This window comes from Doryrhamphus excisus, linkage group LG21 (assembly GCF_037039965.1).
Source record: "Doryrhamphus excisus strain RoL-2023G ecotype Guam linkage group LG21, RoL_Dexc_Guam_v1.1, whole genome shotgun sequence".
Taxonomy (NCBI): Eukaryota; Metazoa; Chordata; class Actinopteri; order Syngnathiformes; family Syngnathidae; genus Doryrhamphus; species Doryrhamphus excisus.
Window position 1 is genome coordinate 10,314,383 of NC_136377.1, and position 27,972 is coordinate 10,342,354.

General features: G+C 43.8%; 2 protein-coding genes across 2 annotated transcripts; one reads left to right on the plus strand and one right to left on the minus strand.

Annotated features, from left to right (window-relative positions):
- Nucleotides 1-19,532, plus strand: castor2 (cytosolic arginine sensor for mTORC1 subunit 2). The gene is made up of 9 exons (XM_058087452.2): nucleotides 1-300; nucleotides 10,945-11,015; nucleotides 14,494-14,687; nucleotides 14,973-15,105; nucleotides 15,179-15,302; nucleotides 15,381-15,491; nucleotides 16,211-16,293; nucleotides 16,368-16,462; nucleotides 16,531-19,532. Exons 1-9 carry the CDS (start codon nucleotides 188-190, stop codon nucleotides 16,588-16,590), a joined length of 984 nt encoding a protein of 327 aa, XP_057943435.2. The 5' UTR covers nucleotides 1-187; the 3' UTR covers nucleotides 16,591-19,532.
- Nucleotides 14,333-27,501, minus strand: rcc1l (RCC1 like). The gene is made up of 13 exons (XM_058087451.2): nucleotides 27,348-27,501; nucleotides 24,225-24,513; nucleotides 24,026-24,155; nucleotides 23,471-23,599; nucleotides 23,241-23,307; nucleotides 22,546-22,600; nucleotides 22,388-22,472; nucleotides 22,144-22,325; nucleotides 21,923-22,010; nucleotides 21,658-21,831; nucleotides 21,512-21,597; nucleotides 20,138-20,230; nucleotides 14,333-14,700 (listed from the first exon to the last, which is right to left on the minus strand). The coding sequence occupies exons 2-12, from the start codon at nucleotides 24,510-24,512 to the stop codon at nucleotides 20,153-20,155; spliced, it is 1,362 nt and encodes a 453-aa protein (XP_057943434.2). The 5' UTR covers nucleotide 24,513; nucleotides 27,348-27,501; the 3' UTR covers nucleotides 14,333-14,700; nucleotides 20,138-20,152.
- Between the last annotated feature and the right edge of the window lie 471 nt (nucleotides 27,502-27,972).

A 27,972-nucleotide genomic window follows, 5' to 3' on the forward strand; every position in this document is an offset into this window, starting at 1 on the left:
CTCTCTCTCTCTTTTTTTTTACCTCTGCTTTCTTTATTCCACCCTCTGCCCCTCTCTGTCTCTACGACTTTAGCTTGTCAAGACTATTTATTTATTTATGCATCTTATTTGAAAGTCCATAGCTTTTGTTGTCATTTTATTTTTGTTGTTTTTCTTAGCTGCCCCTTCCAATGAGAAGACGTAAAAGATGGAGCTTCACATTTTAGAGCACAGCTTGAAAGTGGCGAGTATAGAGAAAGAGGGCATCCAGATTTGCACTCACGGATTAATAAAACTCGCCTTCCTGGCCTCCAAAACAAGGTAGGTCACTCATGATAATTATGCACACAAATAAAAAACGCTTTAAATTTGAAGTGGCGAGCTTTAAAAATGCTAGCTGTGTCATTGAAGCTAGTTCCGGTGGTGCCTTGAACGTATCATAAGCCCTATTTAAATGTGTTTTCTTAAAGAGAAAAAGAAAGACACTAACAGGCTGTTTGTTCTAGCACCGCTTTCCAGGCATATCCTTGTTGTCATTTGCTAGCCTTGTACCATCTGTGGCTGGGTCGACGCCAGCCTGGGGGGTGTGTGTCTTTTTATTACTGTATGTAAGCCAGTGTAGTGTTATACTGCTTTGTGTGGCGTTCATAGTCTCCATTCAATCCAAAAAGATGCTGCTGAGGCCTTCAGGTTTAGCCGCCTCATCATTCACCTTTTTGGGCTCTTAATACAGTATGAGCCTAAGCAGGCTAAGTTCCCTTGGCAGGGGTGCAAAATTGAGGGGGGGGGGCAAAACTCAAAGCCTACTTTAGGTGGTGGGCTCGTCATGAACATGACCCCCCCACCCAACCCCCAACTTTGTATCCTTCTTATTTCTTATCCTGACATTTTCAACACTATATTTCTGCATATGGAAAGTATTAGATAGGTTTAAACCTTGTGACTGGATCACACTGGCATGCATCATCGGTGACAACATGAAAAAGTAGTTGGGATGGTCAGATGTAGAGAAAACGGCTCATTAGCAATAGCCATGTATACATGGACCCAAATATTCCAATTGCATTTGGTTTATTTGCTCAAACGGAAAGAATGTAACCTTTGTGTACACTTTATTCTGAAAGAAAAGTGCCAATCCGAATGAACATATAATCGGATTCCCAGGGGTGGAATATTCCTTTCCCCAATCCGATTGAGGTTTCGTGTACCCACTCAAACGGAACGTTGTCAGGGTGCGTTCTTCTTCATCATGTTTTTTGTCTTCTGTTGTTCATTGGTGGTTGGCAAGCAGCTTTTGTGTGCATTAGCGCCATCTGTGGAACAGAATCTAAACCCTTCTGTACGCCATTCACAAGTCCAGTTTTTCTTTAAAAAGAAAATATATATCTATATAAAACATGTCCCGAATTTAATTGTAAAATATTAGCAAGATTGAATTTGATCTTTTCCTGTTTAAATTTATCCCGGGTGCGTTCTTTCAGCGCATGCTCAGATATGACGTAACACGCAGCTCAAGACATTCTTCAGTTTTAAAAATGGAGGCCAGCATTCGGCGTTGGACTGCTGTGGAAACTTTGTTTTTGATCCAAACTAAATTTCAAGACTGGACGAAGGAAAAACTGGCAATACGGAGTTATTCCAAGAAGTGAAAGAAAAACTCAGGGAAGTCGGTATCCCGTGATGTTGATGTACGCTTTACTGCGCATGCCCCATTGACTATGCTGGTTGATTATAGCGGTGCATGTAGACAAGGTATTGGTATATTCCTTTCCATGGATGCCATTGTTTTCGTGTCATGTCATTCGGAAAGATTCCATTTGGAACAAGGAAAAACTCCTCATGTAAACGTGGCTAGTGCCAGGATTGGAGCATACAGTGGTATGAAAAAGTTTGGGCACCCCGGATAATTTAATATTTTCCTTTATAAATGACTGGTTGTTGGGATCCGCCCTTTCAGTTAAAGATATCATATAGCAGACCAACACAGGGATAGATGAGAAGGGAAATGATGTTAATCGGATTTACAGATAATTATTTAAACCAAAGTAGGCGGGTGCACAAATTTGGGCACCCCAACAGAAAAATGACATAAAAATTTAGTAGATCCTCCCTTTGCAGAAATAAACACTTCCTGCAGCTTCCAATGAGGTTCTAGATCCTGGTTAAAGGTATTTTTGACCATTCCTCTTTAAAAACGTCAACAGTTGAGTCGGGTTTAATAGTTTCCAAGCATGGACAGCCCGCTTTAAATCACACCAGACTTTCAATAATATTTAGGTCTGGGGACTGAGATGGCCCTTACAGAACGTTGTACTTGTTCCTCTGCATGAATGCCTTAGTAGAATTGGAGCAGTGTTTAGGGTCGTTGTCTTGTTGGAAGTATCCAATCACAGCACAAATTCAGGTTCGTCACTGATTCTTAAACATTGTTGGCAACAATCTGCTGACTGGTATCGGTGCCACCTTCAACTTGAAGATTTAGAGTACCTACACTGGCCACACAGCCCCACAGCATGATGGAACCACCACCAAATGTTACTGTGGGTAGCAAGTGTTTCTTTATCCGCCACGCATACCACCCCTTGTTTTGTCCAAATTGTCCATTGTAGTTTCATCAGTCCACAGCACCTTATTCCAAAACGAAGCTGGCTTGTCCAAATGTGCTTTAGCATACCTTAAACCACTCCATTTGTGGCATGTGAGAAGAAAAGGCTTCTTCTGCGTGACTCTCCCAGAATAGCTGGATAGTTGAAGGATGCACAGTGACACCATCTGCACCAAGATCATGTTGTAGGTCTTTGGATCTGGTCTGTGGGTTGAGTTTGACTGTTATCAGCATCCTTGGCTTCTGCTTATATGAGATTTTTTTGGCCTGCCACTCCAGGTCTTGACTAGAACTGTCCCTGTGGTCTTCCACTCCCTCACTACGTTCCTCAGAGTGGAACCTGACAGCTGAAATCCCTGAGCTAGCTTTTGTATCCTTCCCCTAGACCATGATGGTGAACAGTCTTTGCTCTCAGGTCATTTGACAGTTCTTTTGAGGCTACCGTGGTGCTCATCTTCACAGAAGATGCTACTTGCAATCGGCCATTTCACACAAAGGCGTATTTATATTGAGTTTTTCCAACCCGACTGCTCACTCCCAACGATGTATCTATACTCCTTTTTTGCGTGAGAGGCAAAAAGAGGTGATGACGCAACTCCATAATAGAACGTCAGAGGCGGAGTTTTACTGGAAAATGTTGGCCTAATCCCGAAATGTGGGACTTCACATTAGATCTGAGGTTGAAGTCAAGTTTTATTCACCAATGACAGCATTGCAACTTTTGTATGTCGGGATTTTTTTAGGATTTCTGGATTTTGGTCATTTTACAGATCCTGTTGGTCATACATTTTGTCAGGATCTTCCACTTTTAGCAAACATTTCCTTATTGGTGCTAGCTTAATGGACCCAATGAGCTCCCTTGTTGAAAGTGTATACTGCAGCTCATTGGGCCAAGCTCGGTATCGTTTGTGTTGCTTTAACAGCAGCACTTCATATTTCTTATTTTTCAAAAATCCTATTCTTATACATAATGAAGGTGGCTCTTTGCTTTAAATGACTTTACCAGCATGTGGATGCTTCGAAAGTCTTTATTCACCAAGAGTTCAGAAAAAGTGTCTTGTGGGCGCAAAGTCTGGGATGATACAGTGAAGAAAATAAGTATTTGAACACCCTGCTATTTTGCTATTTCTCCCACTTAGAAATCATGGAGGGGTCTGAAATTTTCATCGTAGGTGCATGTCCACTGTGAGAGAGATAAACTAAAAAGAAAAATCCAGAAATCACAATGCATGATTTTTTAACAATTTATTTGTGTGATACAGCTGCAAATAAGTATTTGAACACCTGTGTATCATCTAGAATTCTGACCCTGAAAGACCTGTTAGTCTGCCCATTAGAAGTCCACCTGCACTCCATGTATCATCCTGAATCAGATGCACCTGTTTGAGGTCGTTAGCTGCATAAAGACACCTGTCCACCCCATACAATCAGTAAGACTTTAACTTGTAACATGGCGAAGACCAAAGAGCTGTCCAAAGACACCAGAGACAAAATTGTACACCTCCACAAGGCTGGAAAGGGCTACGGAGCAATTACCAAGCAGCTTGGTGAAAAAAGGTCCACTGTTGGAGCTATCATTAGAAAATGGAAGAAGCTAAACATGACGGTCAATCTCAATCGGAGTGGAGCCCCATGCAAGATATCACCTCGTGGGGTCTCAATGATTCTAAGAAAGGTGAGGAATCAGCCCAGAACTACACGACAGGACTTGGTCAATGACCTGAAAAGAGCTGGGACCACCGTTTCCAAGGTTACTGTAGGTAATACACTAAGACGTCATGATGTGAAATCATGCATGGCACGAAAGGTTCCCCTGCTTAAACCAGCACATGTCAAGGCCCGTCTTAAGTTTGCATATGACCATTTGGATGATACAGAGGAGTCATGGGAGAAAGTTTTATGGTCAGATGAGACCAAAATAGAACTTTTTGGTCATAATTCCAATAAGCGTGTTTGGAGGAAGAAGAATGAAGAGTACAATCCGAAGAACACCATCCCTACTGTGAAGCATGGGGGTGGTAGCATCATGCTTTGGGGGTGTTTTTCTGCACATGGGACAGGACGAGTGCACTGCATTAAAGAGAGGATGACTGGGGCCGTGTATTGTGAGATTTTGGGGAACAACCTCCTTCCCTCTGTCAGAGCATTGAAGATGGGTCGTGGCTGGGTCTTCCAACACGACAACGACCCGAAGCACACAGCCAGGAAAACCAAGGAGTGGCTCCGTAAGAAGCATATCAAGGTTCTAGCATGGCCCAGCCAGTCTCCAGACCTGAACCCAATCGAAAATCTTTGGAGGGAGCTCAAACTCCGTGTTTCTCAGCGACAGCCCAGAAACCTGACTGATCTAGAGAAGATCTGTGTGGAGGAGTGGGCCAAGATCCCTCCTGCAGTGTGTGCAAACCTGGTGAAAAACTACAGGAAACGTTTGACCTCTGTAATAGCAAACAAAGGCTACTGTACCAAATATTAACATTCATTTTCTCAGGTGTTCAAATACTTATTAGCAGCTGTATCACACAAATAAATTGTTAAAAAATCATGCATTGTGATTTCTGGATTTTTCTTTTTAGTTTATCTCTCTCACAGTGGACATGCACCTACGATGAAAATTTCAGACCCCTCCATGATTTCTAAGTGGGAGAAATAGCAAAATAGCAGGGTGTTCAAATACTTATTTTCTTCACTGTATATTGTCTGTTTTCTTCATCTCCCACCTTCAAACCAGAGGGTTCACTCTGTGCATTGGTTTCAGCACCTTGGTGCGTTCGTTCCATACAATGAACACATAGGCACATTTTCCAATGAATTATGGAATTATAGTGTAGAAAACACCCGTAGAACAACGGCATGAACAGAGTGAGCCTTTTGTCAGTTGGTAGGTGGAGGCGGAGCCGGTAGCATACACACAGAGTGCAGAAGAGTGTAAAGTAGTTAAGTACAGTAGAATACAACAATTTTTTTCATTGTACTTTTCTTTAAAGTAATCAATGTTGTATGGTGTCTCGTGGCTCCCTAGTCGCTACAAGTGAATGGTTAACTTTAGTTATTTATCTCTAATCAGAGTAATAAAGTTACATTTCTATTTACTTTGCTACGGAACAGCAACAGCGAATCAGGAGGGGCGCTTCCTGTCAGCTGACTGATGTCATATGACCGCTACAAAGTGATGTTTATGACGTGGGTGACACATGCGATCCAGGTAATGGGTAATAAACCGTATAAAACAGTACGTAAAATGCTGTGTTATTTGAATGTAAACAGCTGTAAGCAGAGTGCAAAGATGGATTCCGATGCATACCAACAGCTAGAGTTTTTTTCAGAACTGAGAAGTTCAATGATTGAATCTTCTAGGAAGAGATGAAAGGACAGCACTGTCTGTGAGAGAAAGGGGGTGTCACAGACCTTCCCCTCTGTTCAGAGATGGTTTCTCAACCTTAACGTAGAGGACAGACAAGTCAAAATGGACAGCCACCTTGGTTTCAGGTGGGTCCATGACTATCGGAGGTGATACCACCCAAACCATAATCGTTGGACTCCATTGTATCCCCACGACCATCATTTGATACCACAAAAGAGCAAAACCATTCCTGTCTTGACATGCATCCTCCTGTAGAGGATCAGTACAGTAATGTAATGTACAGTAACCAAGTTACCTATCTAGTCTGACTAGTGTATGTATGCACTAATAACCATTCTAGTTTTGCCGTTCTTTGATGTTTTTGTTATGCAAATTTAGAGCGGCCGGACCAGAGCAAGAAGAAACACAGACAAGAAGAAGAAGAGAAACTGGGGTGGTGGGGGGCAGTAGGGAGAGAGATACAAAAACAGCAGCAACAACAATTCCCATAAGAACAAGAGTGACAAACAGGACTGCATGAGTTAAATGTCAATGATGGCTAAGGGTCACAATGGAGATGATATCAGTGAAGTGAAACAGTCCAACTTACCAGTAGCAATAGTAACAATGAAGACATGAACCGTGATAGTAAACACAATTACAGCCATACAGTTACAGTAATTAAAATCTCACTGCTTGACATCATTATTACTGTAATAATAGCATACCAATAGCATATAGACTTCAGGGATAAGATGGTAGATTGTGTAGAGAAGCACCCATGTGCTGTGAGTGTCCATATGGAGGTGTGTACTTCTGTGTATATATTCATAGATGTGTGCTCATATGTGTGAATGCGTGTGTCTGTGAATGTGTAATTGTCACTGAGAATGACAAAAGGAGATGGACCGCCTTCTGCCACCCAGTAAACCCCGCCCCGCATAGCCAGGTCAAGCCTCCACCGCCAGAGATCCACCGACCCCATGGGTGCAGCTCACCAGCTCTCACCCCCAGAGAGGAAGTGCCACAGCTCCAAGCCACGGGGAGGCCAAGCACCAGAGCCGAGGAGTCAAGACCAGCACTAGGGCACCAACGGACCTCACCATCCATCGGGAGGCCCGACCTGCCCCCAGAACCAGCAGCGCACCACCCACATACCGGAGAACCATCCCCGACGAGCCCTAAGACAGACCGGGGACGGGCAAAGACAAGGAAAGCGATGCAGCAGAGCATAGAGACCAGTGGTAGCAGACACCCAAACAGGAGAGTATCGTCCCCCCAGCAGGCCCGACTCCGAGGCGGATGCACCCTACACGCCACCCAGACCCCCATCCCCACAAGCGAGATCCCCGTAGGTCCCCGTAGCAGCCACCACCGCAGACTTCAGGCCACCAGCAGCATAGACCCCACTGCCCGGAGACCGCTGAACCGCTGACCGCTCAAGGGCACGGAGGTGCCCGCGACCCAGGACAGACCAAGGGAGGTACCGCCAACCGCACCCCTCGGGCAATCCCCAGTGTCAGTTGGCTCCAGCGGAACCCCCAGGAAGGCCAGGCAGACCAGACCAAAACATCCCGCAGACCAGGGCACCCTGAGCGAGCCGCCACGCCCCAGCAGCCAGCGGGCCAATCGCGGGGGTAGGCAGAAGGCCGGTCCAGCCCGCTACGCCTGCACCAAAGGGCTGACCTATGTGTGGTGTATGTGTGTGTGCATGTATCATATGGAGTAATTTAAAGTGGAGGGAAGCTGAGCAATGGTGGGTCCCATGCCTGCCCAGATCCCCCCCCAGAACTGAGTGTCTAAGGTGCAGTTAAAATTGAAGGGTGACCAAGCCAGAGGAAGGACAAATGGGCATCCACAAGGAAACCCCTCACCAGGAAACCCCTCACCCCTGGCACAACCAATTGCTGATCACCCCCCAAGGACTTACATGTATGTGAGGTGTTGCAGTGCACACACCCACCCCGCACCCACCCCGCACTACCGACCAACCGAGTGGGGCAAGCCAGCACAACACCACTCGGACCAAACCATGGGCTGCAGGACCGGCCACAGGCCCCACCCAGCCCCTCATGGCAACCAGTCTGGCCCGCCAACCTCGGCCACCCCACGCAGGGGCCCCACCAGAGATTGCGCCAGCTATGCCACCCCCAGACCATCAGGAGCTGCGGACAAACCACACGCCCCGAGGCAGCTCCCACAACCGCCAGAACAGCAGGGACCGCGACCCGGCGACATATCCATCACCATGGCAGCCCAGGGAGCAACACCACAGAGACTGCTGGAGAACCGGGACCCGCATGAGGCAGAGCACAACCACGTCCCCAAGGCACGTGACACACACAGCAGAGCCCACCAGAGAAGTGACACCCCAACAGCCGTAAAAAGTGAATGCCCCATCCTCCGCCCCAGCGCCGACCCGTCTCCACCAAAGAGACAGAGGGGGCCAACCAGACACCGGCAAATAGCAGGGGCCGCCTGTGAGCCACCGGCCAGACCCGCCCCCAAACCCTTGGTCAAGGCTCCCCCACGACCCAGAGCCCACCAAAAAAAAGGAACCTATCTAGTCTGATTAGTGTATGTATGTATGTAGTAACCTATCTAGTCTGATGTTGTATGTTGCACATGCGTAGTACACATGGTTGGTAGACGCGTTTTGCACATGCACAGACCAGATCCTACAGTGACAGTTATAATATAATATAGGATTATATAGGATATATAATGGCAGCTGAAACAAGATTTCAGAACAACAACCCCATCTCCTCACTTCCTCTATTTTATTGAGGCAACAACCTTGGCTGCCTCTGTAAGCCTCTTTTTACAGCCCAGCCCTTACCATAATTTAGCAGATTTAATTATTAATAATTTAGCAAAAATGTTTCTTTGAATAGGAAGGTGTGTCTTCTATTCTGGGAAACGTAGGAATTAAAAAAGAGCACTAAGCGGCCAGTGTATGTCCTGCTGTAAGTTTTCCAAAAAGTCCTGTTTTAGCCACCTAAAACACACGTTGGCGCTAAATAAAGTAGCAGAAACAGTAATAAGCGGCTGTATTTGTGAGGGACGTCTGTCAGCTCTCAACAGGATTCCGTAGCGCTCCCAAATTGAGGAACTCCCCTCCCTGCCCTCCACAAATATTTCATGTCATTAATGTTTGTTGTTGGGAAAGAGACGAGGTCGTGCAGAGTTCAACAACACGCCATCAAAGACTCCTTGAGAAGTTCCTTACTCATGCTGGGAATTTGACTAATGCAGCGTTGGGTTTGTATCTTGGAATGGTATTCGGGCTACAGAAGAACCACGTGTGGTTACGTAGACCTTGTAATGACGCAAGGAACAATTTGTCCACAATAAAATGACACATGACGGAGGACTGTCACCTTCTTGTCATTTTTTCCACCGTAAAGACAAATATGGCATGCATTCATCTGCTAATCTGTTGTTGTGGTATTGTTCGCTTGTCAAAGCTCACTGCTCATCATTACAGTTCACAATAACACATTTGGCTGGATGATAATTGTCATAAGAAAGAACAGGGGAACATAAAATCGCAGACTAGCCACATGCCATATACAAATCTGTTGCCACTTCATTTGACAGCGTGGCAGCATGGAACGCCAACATGTTGACGTTAGCTGTGCTAAACATTCTCCCAAGGAATTACTGTGTGTGACATATACGTTCTCCCAGGAACCTCCCACTGTCTGTCTAACATTTCCAAAATGTCGGCTTTTCAACCGTATTGAAAGCTTGCATTTCTTCTGCAGTGTAGCAAGTGACACTGTCTGTGAGTGCGCACCATTTTGTGATGTTTGTTTATATTTATATACTTCGTCGACCAAACGCCTCAGTAAGCTTTGACTGGTCGCCAGCCAATCCCAGGGCACATATAGACAACGTTCATATTATTGGAACTCACACAGAATAAGAACATGTAGCAGAAGGGATCAGTATTCAAAGCCATCTAGGTTATCTTTTTTATTTTTATGTAAAGCAACAAATCAATCAACTTTTCACTCACATTCATACCTATGGACAATTTGGAGTCGCCAATTAACCTAGCATGTTTTTGGAATGTGGGAGGAAACCGGAGTACTGGATCTGGATCCCGGATCCCGATCCGGTTCCCTATCTCCTGACTGCGTGGCCAACATGCTCGCCCCCATGTATGTACATATGTAGTCTGCTGATCTGATATTTGGCAAGCCCTTTTTGCATTTCACTAGACACTAGTCGTTCGATTCTCCACTTGGCATCTCTGTGGAGTTTGCATGTTCTACCCGTGCCTGCATGGGTACTCCGGTTTCCTCCCACATTCCAAAAACATGCATGTCAGGTTAATTGGCCAATCCAAATTGTCCATAGGTATGAATGTGAGTGTGAATGGTTGTTTGTCTATATGTGCCCTGTGATTGGCTGGCCACCAGTCCAGGGTCAGCTGGGATAGGCTCCAACATACCTGTCACCCTAGTGAGGATAAGCGGCATAGAAAATGGATGGATGGAAGACACCAATAAAGAAGTAAGGTTGGCGTTTGAATCCTGGCTCCCTCCCCCCAGTCACTGTAGTGTTTCACTTTGAATGGGTTGTCTTTTGAGGGAACCAACACTGAAGTGTGAATACTCATGACAGTTTCCTGGTTTAGTCTTTAACTCATTAAACGTCAAATACTTTCCACACAGCCTTAGTACACAGAAAACAAAATCTATTAGAGCAATGTGTTAGTTGACTTGTAAAACAAATACACTAAAGTGCACAATTTATCAGTGTTATTTTTAGTTTTATGAAGGAAGTTTGCCAAGCTCTAGCCACGATGATCCTTGATGGACCGTACCAACATTTACGGGCGTATTTGCAGCCTCATATAAGTCCTTGATCCACCAAGCAGACAGATTGATGCTTTGTGAAAGCAGTAGACACGACAAGATGCCAGACTTGTTCAAGTCGGGCTCTAAGGTCGTAAATACGCGTCCTGTATCCACTAGGTGACCTCACCTTCCTTTTTTTTTGCCTCACTCAGGTGCAAGTTCTTCAGCTTGACAGAGACCCCAGAGGACTACACCATCATTGTGGACGAGGAGGGCTTTAAAGGTGAGCCTGCCCTGAACAGTTGCTGTAGCAACCACAGATCAAGACAAAAAAGTGACAGCGTAACCCAGTAATGTTTGAGCACATGTTGTCACTGTGGATGTGGGTCCAAGCTGGTGCTGGCTTTGAATGAATCCACCATGTCATTACAACCCCTTCTCTTCCGTTTCCCTGGAGACCATGGCCTGTTTGTTGCATAACTGTCACAGGTATTTTCTACAGCTGATTTCAGGAAAATATGGGATGGGCAAACCGCCTCTGTTTATGAACCTTGATTCATCTGCAATGGTCATCACCTTCTAGACATGGTGGTTGAGGAGTCATGACACTGCTGTGAAATGTTGTACCCACCTGCTAAGCCTGACCATCATCACTTCTAGACCAGCTAGCACCAATGCTAACAGCTCCCATATGGCAATGTTTATCAACAATTTGAATCCCACAGTAGTCCCACAATAGTGTCATGGAAGGGTTTTATGCTGGATTCTACCGTTTACACATATTTTTAGTATACCCGACTGAGAACACGCTGTTTTATGTGTGTAGCTTTAAGCTAATGATTAGCTGTGTTTGTCTCCAAGAAGCGATACTGTGCACTTGATTCACTTTTGACGCAACTCTTGCCCATTGTATAGATGCCAACATGGTAAATGTGAGGAACACAAGTATCGCTACTGATGTGATGCTAAACGTCATGTTTGCTTAGCCTTATTCATTACGCCAGCAAGTAATGGTAATGGTTTTATTTCATTTGAACATGCATCAGATTACAATTGAGTGCATCCCATAATCAGTTCACAGTTCCACATGTCCAAAAGGAGTAGGAAGAAGCAAAGCTTATTAAATCCTACACCTCCATCTGGTGCTTTTACAATCAGTAACTGTTACATTTGTTCACTTCCTGCTTTCCATAATACAGTTGAAGGTTTTTTTTGTTTGTTTTTTAAATAATGCACCTTGTACCGAAGTACAAGGTGATATGAGCATCCAATGCCATAATGGGTACCCTAGTAAGTGTCAATATAGTGATATATATAGCACATCATGATTGGTTCAAGACTCTTCATCCTTGTATTTAGCAAACATCAACTGCTTGTATTGTTTCTTGAATTGGCTCATCGTTGTGCATTGTCTGATTTCCTTACTCAATCCATTCCATAGTTTGATTCCACATACTGAAATGCTATGGCTAGCATAACGTAGTCCTAGCATAGAAGTGTTTCAAATGTACTTCTTCCCTCAAATCATATTTCTCCTCTCTTGTAGAGACGTATTGGATGACATTTTTAGCTAATTGGTTGTTTTTAGCCTTATGCATTATTTTAGCTGTTTGAAGATGAACTACAGTAAAGTCTCGTTGTAGCGGCTATTTGTCCTTCAAAAAAAATAAATAAACGTAACTTACACTATAATCAAAAGGCCACTGATGCACCATGGGTTTTGTTTTACGCAGGCAAAAGAGTCATTGTCCAAACAATCTTGTTCCGTTTCTTCTTATTTCCTTTTATTACCAAGCAAGCAAACAAACAAACAAAAAGGAACAAGGGCCTTTTCCTGTTGCCTCTCTTGCGCTGGTACAAAAACCATAGGCCCACCCCGGTGCATGCTGGTCCTGTGAGCACTGCCTACCTAAATATATTGCAGGTGCCCAGGGTGTTATCCAATGAAATAAACCCAGAAATTAACTACTAATTAACCCCAACAAAATATGATAGATAAACAAATAAATAAATAACTAACAAGAAAATATTATCAAGTAATCCAAACAAAACAACAAAAAATAAATCAACAGATATCAGAAACCTAGGAACACACTAATAAATAGCTCCTACACTCATCATATCGATATTGTCGGGAGTCTGAAAAAATATCGATATAACCGGACTGTCGATATATCCGATCCTGCGCCGAACTGCATTAAAAGTGGGCATTAATGCACTCGACATTGTTCTATAGTATAGAACAATGTCGAGCAGCTTAAATCAATCTTTTCTTAAGGATTTCAATACCAAAAAAGAACACGGCGAACGGCTGCTTCCAGTCAACTTTATTTTTCACACTTCCACCACCAGAGCACAGCACACACACCGATTCCCGCACTTCCTGGTTCACAGGTCATGCTCAACCCGCCCCACATAGCTGGCCAAACACATGCCACGAACGCCAGCATGTACATATGAAAAACAGTGATTATTGCAAGCAATAAAAAGATATCTGAATACAACACAATTAAATACATGTATTTGTACGCTTGTGTCTTCGTTGGAAAAGGTGTGTATGCTATGTCAGTTGGTTCTTCTGTTGCAGGCATGTGTTTGGCCAGCTATGTGGGGCGGGTTGAGCATGACCTGTGAACCAGGAAGTGCGGGAATCGGTGTGTGTGCTGTGCTCTGGTGGTGGAAGTGTGAAAAATAAAGTTGACTGGAAGCAGCCGTTCGCCGTGTTCTTTTTTGGTATTGAAATCCTTAAGCAAAGATTGATTTAAGCTGCTTTTGTATCGGTATAAGCAGACCAAATTGGCTGGCGGGAGATGAAAAGGGCATCGTAGTAACCGGATTATCATAATAACCGGGTATCGTACTAACGGAACTAATTATATCATAAAAGACTAGAAATTTGCCGGGAAATGAAAATAGTATTGTAATAAGCAGTACTTCAATATAACCGATATCGATATAACGAGACTTTACTGTATATCAGCAAGTTGAAGTATTTGTGATTTTAGAAATAAGGAGTTAGTATGTTCTCTGTAGGCGGCATTATGAATTATCCTTACTGACCTTTTTTGCAGTACATTTAGCAAGTGAAGATTGCTTTTATAGTTATTAGCCCATATTTCCACACAATAAGTAAGATATGGTAGAACCAGAGAGTAATAGAAACAAGTGTTTCTGCTGCACTACACCAGAAAGTAGATATTTGTGTTAGCTGCTATAATAATGTTGCAGTAGCTTGGTTTACAGTTAAGTAAATACAACATTGTTGTTGTTTTGTTTGTGTTTTTTTTCAAGCTTTATAGTTGAAATAGGTGTGTCCCGTCACATGCTAGAACATGCAGGAAAGAGAGAGACGTGTAGTCACGATTGTAAGTTCAAATCCCTATCACAAATGGACATTGGCTACTCTAGCAGAGCTACAGTGCTAACATGCTAACACACTCTATTGCAACAGAAGCTGCCCTGTGATTGGCTGGCGACCAGTCCAGGGTGTACCCTGCTTCTCGCCCGAAGTCAGCCGGGATAGGCTCCAGCATACCTGTACCCTAGTGAGGACAAGTGCCATGGAAAAGGGATAGATTTATTTATTTTCAGATGTGTCCTTTCATGCTGTCCTGGAAAGCTGGAATTTCAAAAAGTGAAGTAAACAAAGACATGGAGATGATATATTTTTATCAAAAACAGACTCTACGGACATACAAACCATTACTGTTAATGCTTAGCAGCAGCAATGCTGTGTTTCATGGGTCCCTTTTGTTCCCCAGAGCTGCCAGAGTCGGAGCACATCAGCGTCGCCGATGCCACGTGGTTGGCACTCAACGTGGTGTCGGGTGGCGGCAACGCCTCCACCTCGCAGCCCATCGGTGTCACCAAGATAGCCAAGTCAGTCATTGCACCGCTGGCCGACCACAACATCTCAGTGTTCATGCTGTCCACGTATCAGACGGACTTCATCCTGGTGAGTCGTGCTCCTGTGAGGGGACATACATGTCTTCAACAGGGTGAACCTTTGGGAAGAAATCCTCTCTGGCCACCGGGGGTCTTTTGATTGCTTTGCTGTACGTTGCTGTGCGTGGAGGGTAGAATCTGTGTCAGTGTTGACAGTCTGATACATAAAAGAGGATCACAAAACACAGAACTGTTTCCTGTCTGGACACTGGCCTGTCTGATTAAGACATCCGGTTTCTTTCCATTATGTGCATACAATCAGGATGGCAGTGTTCATTTGGTGTTTTGTCTTTAGGTCCGAGAGCGAGACCTGCCCATGGTCATGCACACGCTGTCTTCCGAATTCACTTTACTGCGGGTGGTCAATGGCGAGACCGTCGCTGCACATAATCTGGGCGTGACCAATGGCTTTGTGAAGCCAAAACTGGGTAGGTCCAGCCCAACCTCCACTGCCGGGTCTTCATGCGGTTCCGTTATTTATTATCATTCCCCCGTCTCCAGTGCCCCGTCCCATCATTCACCCACTATCCAGCCCCAGCAACATGTTCTGTGTGACCAGCTTGGACCCGGACACGCTTCCCTCAGTAGCCACCCTCCTCATGGACGTCATGTTCTACTCCGGAGGGTGAGCCACTGCTCATCTTAGGTCCAGAACCTAGGACCTAGAACCTTTTACGCTATAACTATTTCATCTTTTCTCCAGGCCGAAGGAATCGGGAGCATCCGGGGAGGATGCCGGCCACATCCGCTTCTTCTCCTTCTCCCTGATCGAAGGTTATATCTCTTTAGTCATGGACGAACAGACCACTCAGAGGTTAGCAAAAGGAGCCACTGCCGAAAAGGTTACCTTCATTGTATTAATCTGCTCGTCTCATCTGTTCTGGGGGGGGTTGCAAATAGATATAGAAGATATTTGGACCAATAGCACGCAGCCACAAATCTGAAAAAAAGTCAACTATTTTTCTAAGTGTAAACTACAATATTTTGTTCTTTTTTCATTTTTGAAAGCAACACCTAGCTATCTTATTATCGCTACAGTATATAGCTGTTGAAGATAACAGACAACACCTAGCTAACAAACTCAATTTTATGTTTCTTCCTGGTTCCTGATTAACTTAAGACCACCACCAACTTTGGTTATCTGGAGCAAACCGGGCTAGGGTGATGCTAGTAACACTGATAACGACTGGTTAACTCCGCACCACTCATTTTCATGATCACTAGCTAGCTAAGAAAAGGAAGAAAAAAGCAACAGAAAGACACACCCAGCTAGTTAGCATGTTGACGCTACAGCATCAGTATGGAAGATAATAGAATGAGAGCTAGCTAAATGATGCCACAGAAAGCAAACTATAACAGACAGACCCACCTACCTACCTTGCTAACGCTAACGCTACCTAGCTACTTCCTCCTCGTTGACTGTAGCAGACCACAGCTACTGAACAACGACTGAATGTCACCGCGGTGGTTTCTAATCACACGTTAGCGTTTGATTGGATTTGTCCTTATTGACTTGTCTTTTTTTATGTCCAGGTTTCCAAACAACGTCCTCTTCACCAGCGCTTCTGGTGAGCTATGGAAAATGGTCCGAATCGGGGGACAACCTTTAGGATTTGGTGAGTTTTTGTAACCTGGCCTCCTTTCTGTGTGGGCTGGTAAATACCAAGGTGTGATTTCACGTCTTCTTCAGACGAGTGCGGCATCGTGGCTCAGATATCGGAGCCGCTGGCGACTGCCGACATTCCAGCTTACTACATTAGTACCTTCAAGTTTGACCACGCCCTGGTGAGCCATGGGGATTTTTTTTGTAAATGTCGGCCGGCAGATGGATGATCCGCTTTGTGTCTTCGCAGGTTCCCGAAGAGAACATCCAGAGCGTGATTGGAGCGCTAAGGACGGAGAGCACGGCGTAGCGAAATGGAAGAAACTCGATGGTTTATCATTTCCAAAAAGTGCCAAGAGCTTCTTAGTGGACTACTGAGGAGCGGCTCCGAGAGGAAGGCTTTAACCACAAAGAGGGCGGGGTTTTCACCTTTGTTGTTCGGCCATTTTTTTCTCTAGCATCCTGTGCTGGCCCACCCTGGTAGTTGTTGCTTTAGCTGACCAGACTGTCCTCTCTGACGCTGCTTCCCTCCCTCATCATGCCTACTGTGTAAGTTCCAGCTCCCTCTAGTGGAAGGATGACGAATGTACTCTCAAAAGAAATATTACAACTCAACCTTTTTCTTTAGTTTGTTTTAGGTCAGGTCATTTTGTCAGTGCCAAGATGTTTTTGTTTGAATGCCGAAAGTGATGATGCCTTTTTGGTGAAAAACGTGTGCAATTGAAGGAGGCCAACGCATGGCGTTATAGGCGTTGAAACGTGAAGTTAAACCACCAACCAATTTCAAACTACCGCTAATTTTGTAGGTAGTACCAGAGCCGTAACAGCGGTGGGGCGGCGCCGATTAAGTGCAGTTTAAGACCAGACACTTCTGCTACTCCAGCGATTGTCGTGAAGAGAAGATGGTGGGCTTCCTTTACGGCAGTGTCCTGCGTCGCTGGATGAATAATTGCTGTTACAGCTCTGAGGCGCCCACTTTTGTCGGGATGTACGTGAAATAAGCGATGCTGTTTTGATGCGTTCACACTGCGAGCAACAAGTCACTCCCCCGACTGAAGGATTTAGCGGGTAAATATGTAGCATTAATCCATATGGTGACTACTTGATCTGGAAGGAAAGATTCTGCAAGACTTAGTTTTTTTTCCTTTGTTGATGTTGCTTTTAATGTTTTATTGGTAGCTTGGGCTAAGCTAACTTTCCATTCAATATGTTTTGTATTGTGAAAACAAATGTGACTCATGTGTATGCTACTTCTTTTTTCACCCCCAAAATATTTGTCTGAAATCAGTTAGCCCGCCAAACTTGTCGCCACCTTCTCATCAAATCGAGCTGCTTACTGCTAGTAGCACATTAGCATGACATGCTAATAAACATCGGTGTGCTAACATAGTTTACACATTACCACACAAAATACTTACATTTTCACTTATACACTCGCTAAGGTTGAAATTGGTTATTTAGCTACATGATTATGAAATGAGCACGTTGTTCTTGGGTAAAATTGTATTCTAAAAATCAGGGTGTTTTTTCTTTTTTAGCAAGGGAGAAAAATTTTGTCAGTAAAATGATCAAAAACAGCTAAATTCTACCAAGAATTAAATCCCTGAGAATGTCTTCACTAAATTGTACTTATTTATTTTTGTTTCTAAAAGTATGAAATTGACCTTTTAAAAACATAATTAGCTCAGCTCAACCCAAAAAGGTGCTAGCGCCACCGATTACATCCACCGTATGCCACAGTAATACAAGGTTTTAGTAACACTATGTCCACAACGCTCACAAGCTAATGCTAATAAACATTACCATGCTAACATGATTTACAGTCGTCCCTCATTTATCGCTGTTAATGCACAGGAACGGACATAAGAGACAGCCGCCACTCATAGCATATAGCAAGCTACTGAGCTAACAAGTTAGCCTCCAATTTATTTCTTCGAAACTTGAGACAGTATTTCAAATGGAGTTGGGGGAGAATGACAGCGTAATAATTCAAAAACGTGTTTTTCCATTTCTCCACGGAATGGGAGAACTGTTTTCCACTCCATCATGGCGGACATTCCGTGGCTGACTCATTGCAGTGTTAATGTCTCATCCATGGAAATGTACTGACGGCTAGTGACCACAATACTACATATAACACAATATTTTTGACCTCATAATAGACTGTAGTCGATGGCTTATTCATTTTTTAAACAGCGCAATACAGCGGGGGGCAGTGATGTTTGAACCGCAATGTAGCGAGGGCGACTGTATAGCTACATTTCAAATTGTTAGCATGCATTTTTAGATTTTATGCTAGCCGAGTACGGTTGAAAATTGAAGTTTAAAGGCAGAAATATGGATTCAGTCACACTAGTTAGCTTAACTTTTGCCCATAACAATAACAAGTCTAAACATTTCACATGTTATTTATTTTACCGGCAAAAGGTTAGGCTAAGTTGCCCTTAAATAAAAAATATGAAATATAAAAAAAGTTAGCTTAGCTTTGGCTGCTAGCGCCTCCAAACACGTACATTGTGTGTTTGTGTTTTTGTGGACAGTTGCCAAGCCTAAATGGAGCTAAAGTGATGTAAGGGATGTTGCTCCCAGTGTGACCTGGCGACCATGTCGTTGTTTGCGTGTTGAAGTCATGTATTACTGAGCCACTTTGGACCATGTGACGGTGTGCTAAACTTAATAAGCTAACATTCACACGGGGGGGTAACACTCTGCCCCTTCGCCCCCAACCCTCCTCCCCCCACCTCACTTGCCCCAGTCTGCACTTTATTGCAGGACCCCCCCCCCCAGCCCCCTTTTCAATCCCAATAGGCCTGCTGTACTGATGTGAAAACAGGCGGGAGCGCTATAGATCTTAGCAAGAATGGGAGATTATACTATTGGTCTTAACATTTACAGATGATCACCTTTCTTTTCTTTTGCTTCTTTGAGCTTCTTCAGCACACTTTGCACCTAACACCCGTTCTTCTCTTCAGACCCGACTAGTTGCAAGAATGCTGTCAGTGTTCAAATACCAAGAAGGTGACATTTCTACTGATTGTGTCCATTTCAAACCATCTTGGATTTTCATTTGGAGACTTTTGTGTGTTAGGGGAGAAAAAGATTCAACTAAACCACATTTTTGTTTTTCCATTTTTGTTGAGCTGTGAGTTTTGCGTCGTTTGTACGGTCTTTGCTTACCAACGGAGGATTGATTGTCCGTCACTATTATCTGTTCCCAATGTCTACTTTAATCAATAAACTGCTGACATGGCGGCCTCCTCTGCCTCATTTTCTTATCAGTTTTAGCTTTTTGGCAATCCAAACCGTAGCTGTACATTTATCTACATCTTTATTTATTTACAGGTCAAATGGAAGATTTTACATTGAAGAGTCATATTTTATTTCTTATTTTCTCAGGCGACGCCTCAGTGTGACTTTGTGGCAAACTTGAGTTCAAACTGGGAATGGTACAATGCTTTTCCTGGGTTGCACGCTACGGTAATGTGTTTTAGCAGAAATGCTGAGTCATTGTGCTGACTCAGCATGATTTGGCTGATGTGTGTGTTGATATCGGAGCCTGCTGCACATCAGCGGGAAATGAGTGCAGGTGTATCACCTGTCATTTGGATTGGAGCTGAGTAAACACATTTAGAGGTTCTTCATGAGCACCTTCACCCTCCACCGAGCGCCATTTCTGCTCTAGTAACTTCTCTGCAGGTTGCTCGTGTTTTCTTTCATCTGGGATTGCCCCCCACTCCCCAGCTTATGTAATCCACGTTTGCGAAAAAGGTCTCCCCGCAGAGAGCATCTGGTTGGATTGGAGACTAAGTGTCTTCCTGAGGCGCCCTGAACGTCAGCGGGAGTACAGATTCACAAACCTTTCATCTCAGGCGTCAAAGAAGGGACTTGACCAGCGCCACCATGTGGTCCACACCGCACGCTACGTCCACCACATGACCCGGGACGGTCACCTGCCATGAGAACACTTTGTTACTGTGTATGATTTTATCCATGACATATACTATAACACCCATCCATCCATCCATCCATCCTCTATGCTGCTTATCCTCACTGAAGCAAGAACACTAACAATTATTGAAACCAAATGAAACAGCCTAGTTTTCAGTTTCAGATCACCAAACTAATTGAAATATTAGTCAATATTGTCAATATTAATGACAGCACGACTGAACACAAAATGAAATTCTTAAATAGAACTTTTTATTATTAAGAGAGACACATGGCCCTGTGTGAAAAAGTGATTGCCCCCAAGCTAATAACTGGTTGGGCCACCCTTAGCAGCAACAACTGCAATCAAGCGTTTGTGATAACTTGCAATGAGTCTCTTACAGCACTGTGGAGGGATTTTGGCCCACTCATCTTTGCAGGATTGTTGTCATTCAGCCACATTGGAGGCTTTCCAGCATGAAGCCTTTTTAAGGTCATGCCACAGCATCTCAATAGGATTCAGGTCAGGACTTTGACTAAGCCACTCCAAAGTCTTCATTTGGTTTTGGATCATTGTCCTGCTGCAGAACCCATGGTTGGTTTCAGACATTCTCCTTCACCATTTTTTGCTGGACAGCAGAATTCCTGGTTCCATTTATCACAGCAAGTCTTCCAGGTCCTAAAACAGCCCCAGACCATCACACTACCACCACCATATTTTGCTCTGGCAAAACACACCTTCCAAGAAGTTGAAATTTGAGTATTTTGCCAAAGGTCTTGGGGATCATCAAGATGTGTTCTGGCAAAATCGAGATGAGCCTTAATGTTCTTTTTGTTCAGCGTTTTTGCCCAGTGTCTTTTCGTTCTTATGGAGGAGTCATGAACCTGAACTGACCTTAATAGAGGCATGTGAGTGCTGCAATTCTTTGGATGTTCTTGTGGGGTCTTTTGTGACCTCTTGGATGTTATTTGTGCTCTTGGGGCTATTTTGGTTGGCCGGCCACTCAGGGAAGGTTCACCACTGTTCCATGTTTTGGCCATTTGTGGATGATGGCTCTCACTGCGGTTTGCTGGAGTTCCAAAGCTTTAGCAATGACTTTATAATCTTTAGAATCTCAGTTGTGTTTTAAAAGGTATGTTTTAAAATCACTTTTTCACACAGGCTCATGTAGGTTTGGATTTTTTTCTCTCTTAATAATAAAACTTTTAATTTAAAAACTGCATTTTGTGTTCCGTTGTGTTGTCTTTGACTGATATTTACATTTGTTCGCTGATCTGAAACATTTAAGTGTGACTCTCCTTACCCGCCATGGGAAGAACTGGTCGTCTCTTTTGCCAATGCCCAAACAACCTCGGACATTCTTCCCCCACACAAAGAGCTCGCCGCGATCTGCAAGCATCAAGACAAATGAATTTAAAGCCATTTTAATTTTTTTTAAGACATTTTTACCCGTCACAGCTGCAAAGTGACTGAGACCGCATCGGATCTTGGTGACGCCGACCAAGGGGTTAAAGTCAGAGCGTCCAAACAGCGTGGGTGGAATCATCTCAGGAGTGGAGGATTCCGACAGCTTGGGGCCTTTTCCCAGAATCCCGTATCCCCAAACGAACACTTCGCCTCTCTCTGGAAGAGACAAGGTTTGTTATGCTTTTCCTGAAAATACGCTTTAAACGTAACCACGTCGCTACGTTTGTGTGTAATATTGTGTCCTTACCGTTGAGGATTGCCACCTGCGTGCCCCCGCATGCCGCCTGCACCACCTTCCCACAGCCTCCGAGTGGGACATGACGAGGAATGTTGATCTGAAAAGGAGCAGGCAAAAACAGCATTTTTTTTTAGATGCTCCAGATTTTTTTTATTGCAACATGAATGTATAACCATGAGTGTCCAATGATGAAAACACTGCCCCCTGTTGGCCAGCCTGGTCCTCCTCACCTGCGTGGCCTCGGTGACAGAGGCCAGCTGGCGGTATTCCGAGTTGCCCCACCCGTACAGCTGGCCGTCTTTGGACACGGCCAGGCTGCAGTCTCCGTAGGTGCTGACCTGCTGCACCGCCACCCCCGCCAGGTCCCCCGCCACCTGGGTGGGCGTGGAGGACACATTGTGGTGTCCCACACCTGTAATGTACGTATGCACATGAAATAAACGCAAAACAAAGCCGCGTTGTTTTGTTTCTGACCCGTCTGTCCATCCGCTCCCCACCCACAAGCGTACACCTGGCCCCCCTCCGTAAGGAAGAGGCTATGGTCCTGACCACAGGCCACCTAGAGGGGGAGGAGGGAAGACACCGGTAAGAGCCACCTCAGACATAGAGTCTTCTTATTGGCAGACACTCACTTGGACCACCTTGCTGCCGCCCACACCCTCCATCTTGTGAAGCATGTGACTGCCGCTGTTGGGACAACACAACGCATCACTTTTACAACTCATGGAACACAACTCATTTTCATGATATGATATGTTGCAGTTGGGGGGTGCTGGAGCCTATCCCAGCTGTCTTTGGGCCAGAGGCGGGGTACACCCTGGACTGGTGGCCAGCCAATCACAGGGCACATATAGACAAACAACCATTCACACTCACATTCATACCTATGGACAATTTGGAGTGGCCAATTAACCTAGCATGTTTTTGGGAGTTTTTGTATTTGGGAGGTTTTTGGAAGGTGGGAGGAAACCAGAGTTTGAGGTGCCATTTCTATACTGCACCAGCAGACGGTGCTAAAACAAAGGGAATGTATTTGTTGTGGGCCCATGAAGGGTTTTAGCATACGTCTCTTATTGTCCACTTTAAATAAAGTCTGGAGACCAGCACAATATATCCCAGTGTGTATCTTTCATCAATTTCTATTTTTACTACAATGGTGTAGACAACCACAATGTATAAAACTGCCCCTTTTAAAAGCATGAATGTAGGGAACAACAATGTATCCAACGTTTGTGAGCTGTTGCATTGAATGTATCGGTGACTAAATCATGCAGGTAGGTGTGTCTAATGAGCTCCGTGAATGTATAATAAATGAATGAGCACACACCTGTAGGCTTCGTCCTCCACTATACGTCGTCCACATTGTCCATAGGAATTATTGCCCATGCTGAACACTGGTAGAGGACGGACACATAATAACAGATTGTTATGATAACATGAAAACTTGGGCTGGTGCGTGGACCCACACACACACACACACACAAGCACATACACTCACAGAGAGACTATTAACAACACACACACTCTCTTCCACTCAGCAAACAGAGAGTCACGCACCTCCCTCCTGATCGGTAAGCACCAGAGAGTGAGCCCGGCCACATGACACCTGAACCACTCGGGTCCGCAGGGGCTCGGCGAGGGGCAGTGCCACAGGCGATGGCTCCAGCACGTAGTCGTAGCTCTCGTCTACAAAGGCGGGATATCGGACACGTTAAGGAAGACACGGTGTGATATATGGCAGTCATACGGGATTTGGTCTACTTAATAGCAACAAGGTTGTGTTCCAGCTTTACTTATATATCCCTGTATTGTTGTATCATATACATTTACCACCAGCGGGGGCAATTATAGATTATAGGGGGCAGCCATAGACACTGCAACAATAAATAACACCTTAACTGCACTATTTTTTCAAGCATTCCAATGTAGAGGTAATGATATTGCATGCCTTGAGGCCTCTGATAATGTTAAAAACCGGAAATTGTAAACAGATTCCTTTATCACGGTCGGGTCTGGAACCAATGAAATTGATTGATATAGTACCCATTTTAACTATTTCATTTTGCAAGGAAGCCATGTTATGTTGGAGCAAAAAGACCAGCGTAGACCTACCTCGGCTGTGCTGCGTGCGCTGAAATCCCAGCTGAGAGTCCTTGTTCAGGCCCATGCCCCACAGCTTGGTGACGTCTTTGGTGGAGGAGGCGATGAGGGTGAAGCCGTAACCACAAGCTGCTGAGGAGATCTAAACCAGCACACACATCTAGCATTCAGGAAGAAAAATCACCAGAAGCCGCGCGGCCTGCTTACATACTTGCTCTGCGGTCTCCAGTCTGTAAGGCGTCAGCTGGAATTTGCGAGGCTTCTTGCGGCCGCTGTCCGGCACGACAAAGCTGGGAATACCGAGCGCTCCGGTGAAGCTGAAGCCCCACACGAACACTTTGTGGCTGGGCTTCTTGTGCTGGCCCACATACTGAAACACTGGGAGGCTGCTGCTTTGCTCCTGCTGGTTGGAGGCTTTGCTGAACGTGGAGTAGCTGCGGCCATCAAATCCAGAGATGATGCTGCGTCTAGCGCACAGTCCCACGCGTGCAGAAGCCATCCTGCAAAAAAGAGATTATTATTCAATAATTCACTAAACTAATGCCTAAATAAGCTTCAAAAAAAGTAATTGTAAAGTCTCTATAGTCATGACAATGTACTATGTCAACAATTATTTCAAAAGAAATAGTGGATATATTTTCCACCCTATTTATTCTTAGTGAAATATTTGGCAAGTATACTTTAGAGAGTGTTTCTACACTAGCTAACACATTATTTTCTAATTGTGTGTTCCATAGACAAAAAATTAAGAATACTGCATTCAAGTATTTAGTATTTTTACCATCCAACTTTACATTTTTTTACGTTTTTTTCAACTTCACTCCCAAAGACGTCCTTTACATTTTTTTGTGGTCTCGGCATAAAGAGGTGATGATGAAAGTCCACAATAGAGGAGCGCAGGTTTGGTGCAGTTTTAAGATGGAAGAACGAGGTGGCAGAATAAGAATAAGAACTCGGCCTGCGTCTTTCCTTGTAAATTGTTCATGATGTTGTGTTTGTAAATAAATGGTTATTTTCATGTAACACAACTGTGTTTTATGTTGTGGCATATATGTACATATACAGTGCATCCGGAAAGTATTCACAGCGCTTCACTTTTTCTACATTTTGTCATGTTACAGCCTCATTCCAAACTGAATTAAATTAATCTCTTACCTCAAAAGTCTACACAAAATACTCCATGTGAAAAAAGTTTTTTTTGACATGTTTTGAATTTATTAAAAATAGAAAACAAAAAAATCACATTTACATAAGTATTCACAGCCTTTGCTTAATACTTTGTTGAGCCACCTTTGGCAGCAATTACAGCCTCAAGTCTTTTTGAATATGATCCCACAAGTTTAGCACACCTATCTTTAGGCAGTTTTGCCCATTCTTCTTTGCAATAAGTCTCAAGCTCCATCAGGTTGGATGGGAGACGTCTGTGCACAGCCATTTTCAGATCTCTCCAGAGATGTTCGATCGGATTCAAGTCTGGACTCTGGCTGGGCCACTCCAGGACATTCACGGAGTGGTTCTGAAGCCAATCTTTTGAGATCTTGGCTGTGTGCTAATGTCTACTGTCTATATGGTCAAGGTACATGACCAGTCTACTGAGGTCAAGAGCGCTCTGGAGCAGGTTTTCATCCAGGATATCTCTATATATTGCTGCATTCATTTTCCTTCTATCCTGACTAGTCTGCCAGTTCCTGCTGCTGAAAAACATCCCCACAGCATGATGCTGCCACCACCATGCTTCACTGTAGGGATGGTATTGGCCTGGTGATGAGCAGTGCCTGGTTTCCTCCAAACATGGTGCCTGGCATTCACACCAAAGAGTTCAATCTTTGTCTCATCAGACCAGAGAATTTTCTTTCTCATGGTCTGAGAGTCATTCAGGTGCTTTTTGGCAAATTCCAGACGGGCTGCCATGTTCCCTTTACTAAGGAGTGGCTTTCGTCTGGCCACTCTACCATACAGGCCTGATTGGTGGATTGCTGCAGAGATGGTTGTCCTTCTGGAAGGCTCTCCTCTCTCCACAGAGGAACGCTGGAGCTCTGACAGAGTGACCATCGGGGCCTTGGTCACCTCCCTGACTAAGGCCCTTCTTCCCCGATCGCTCAGTTTAGAAGGCCGGCCAGCTCTAGGAAGAGTCCTGGTGGTTCCAAACGTCTTCCATTTACGAATAATGGAGGCCACTGTGCTCATTGGGACCTTCAAAGCAGCAGAAATTTTTCTGCATCCTTCCCCAGATTTGTGCCTCAAGACAATCCTGTCTCGCAGGTCTACAGACAGTTCTTTTGACTTCATGCTTGGTGTTTGTGCTCTGACATGCACAGTCAACTGTGGGACCTTATATAGACAGTTATTATATTTCCAAATCATGTCCAATCAACTGAATTTACTGCAGGTGGACTCCAATTAAGCTGTAGAAAGATCTCAAGGATGATCAGTGGAAAAAAGATGCACCTGAGCTCAATTTTGAGCTTCATGGCAAAGGCTGTGAATACTCATGTAAATGTGATTTTTTTGTTTTCTATTTTTAATAAATTCACAAAAGGTCAAAAAAAAACTTTTTCACATTGTCATAATGGAGTATTTTGTGTAGAATTTTGAGGTAAGAGAATAAATTAATACAATTTGGAATGAGGCTGTAACATGACAAAATGTGGAAAAAGTGAAGCGCTGTGAATACTTTCTGGATGCACTGTATATATTATATACTTTCGGGGAGGTTTCAGGGTTTTTTTGAGCCATGGTCTTAAATTTTTGCTCAGCTGATGAACTGCCTATTTCACTTAAATGTTTGTTTTGCTTGTTCAAAACATGTGGTGTCTGAATCCCATTTCTTCTTTGTGCAATTTGAAGATCTGCTTATAATATCTGTAAGAACCCAACAGTGTAAAAAAAGTAGACGAAGCAAGGATTTTATATATATATATGTATATATATATATATATATGCAATATAAATATGAATTTTGAAAGTTTATTTATTTCAGTTGTTCAATTAAAAACTGAAACGCTTGTATTGCATTGTATAGATGTTTACAGTCAATAAATGCATTCATAATATTTGAGAAATTGTCAGTATAATACAAAAACATCTTAGGCTCTAAAAAAACAAATAAGTCTCTGAATAGGCTTCATTGAACTCCTGAAGTCAAATACATTTTAGAGCGTATTGTAATTCATTGCTCATAGCAGCGTTCCTTACTAATTACTAATACTAAAATATTAGTGGCCTTTTTCATGTGACTATTCCTTTCTGGCCGCTTGATTGCCACCAAGCTTTCCCGTGAAGCTTTACACGATGTTGTCGTCTTTTACGAGTACATTTAACACGATAAACGTACCTTTGTTATGTTTGTTATGCGGTGATGAGCCGTCTTGAGCGGTAAAAGCTTTCAAAGTCATCCACACATGTTTATTTACATGCCGGCATCTTCACCCAGGAAACGGAGCACATTTACTTCCGCTTTGTCTTCCTCGTTACCCTGAGTGAACGTCCATGTCCCACAGTTATTGTACTGCGCCCTCTATGGCACAGAAGGTAAGTACACAATGAATTAGTTTTATTCATTCTGTCTATGGTAAAACGTTGTATTTAAAGTACTTCAGTACTGCAAAATGCATAAGGAAAAAAACTTCATAAAAAATCAAATTAAACTACATTATTAAACGTATCATTAAATGTATTTATTTTATTAATGATTTATAAATAATATATTTTATACTAATTTTTTCTACTAAAAACGCCTATATCTCACCTTTGTGATACAGCTGACCAAGCATATTGTTACTGGTAGTACCATTAGTATCAACATTTCACATTTTTCTCTCCACAATTGTTGGTGTTCTTTTTATTTGTCTTGGTCTTGTTGAATTGTATTTTTAGAATAAAGTAGGAGCTGCAGGCCACACGTGGCTCCCGAGGCTACCCCCAGTTTACGGTGTCCTGCTCATAGTTACAATGTATTG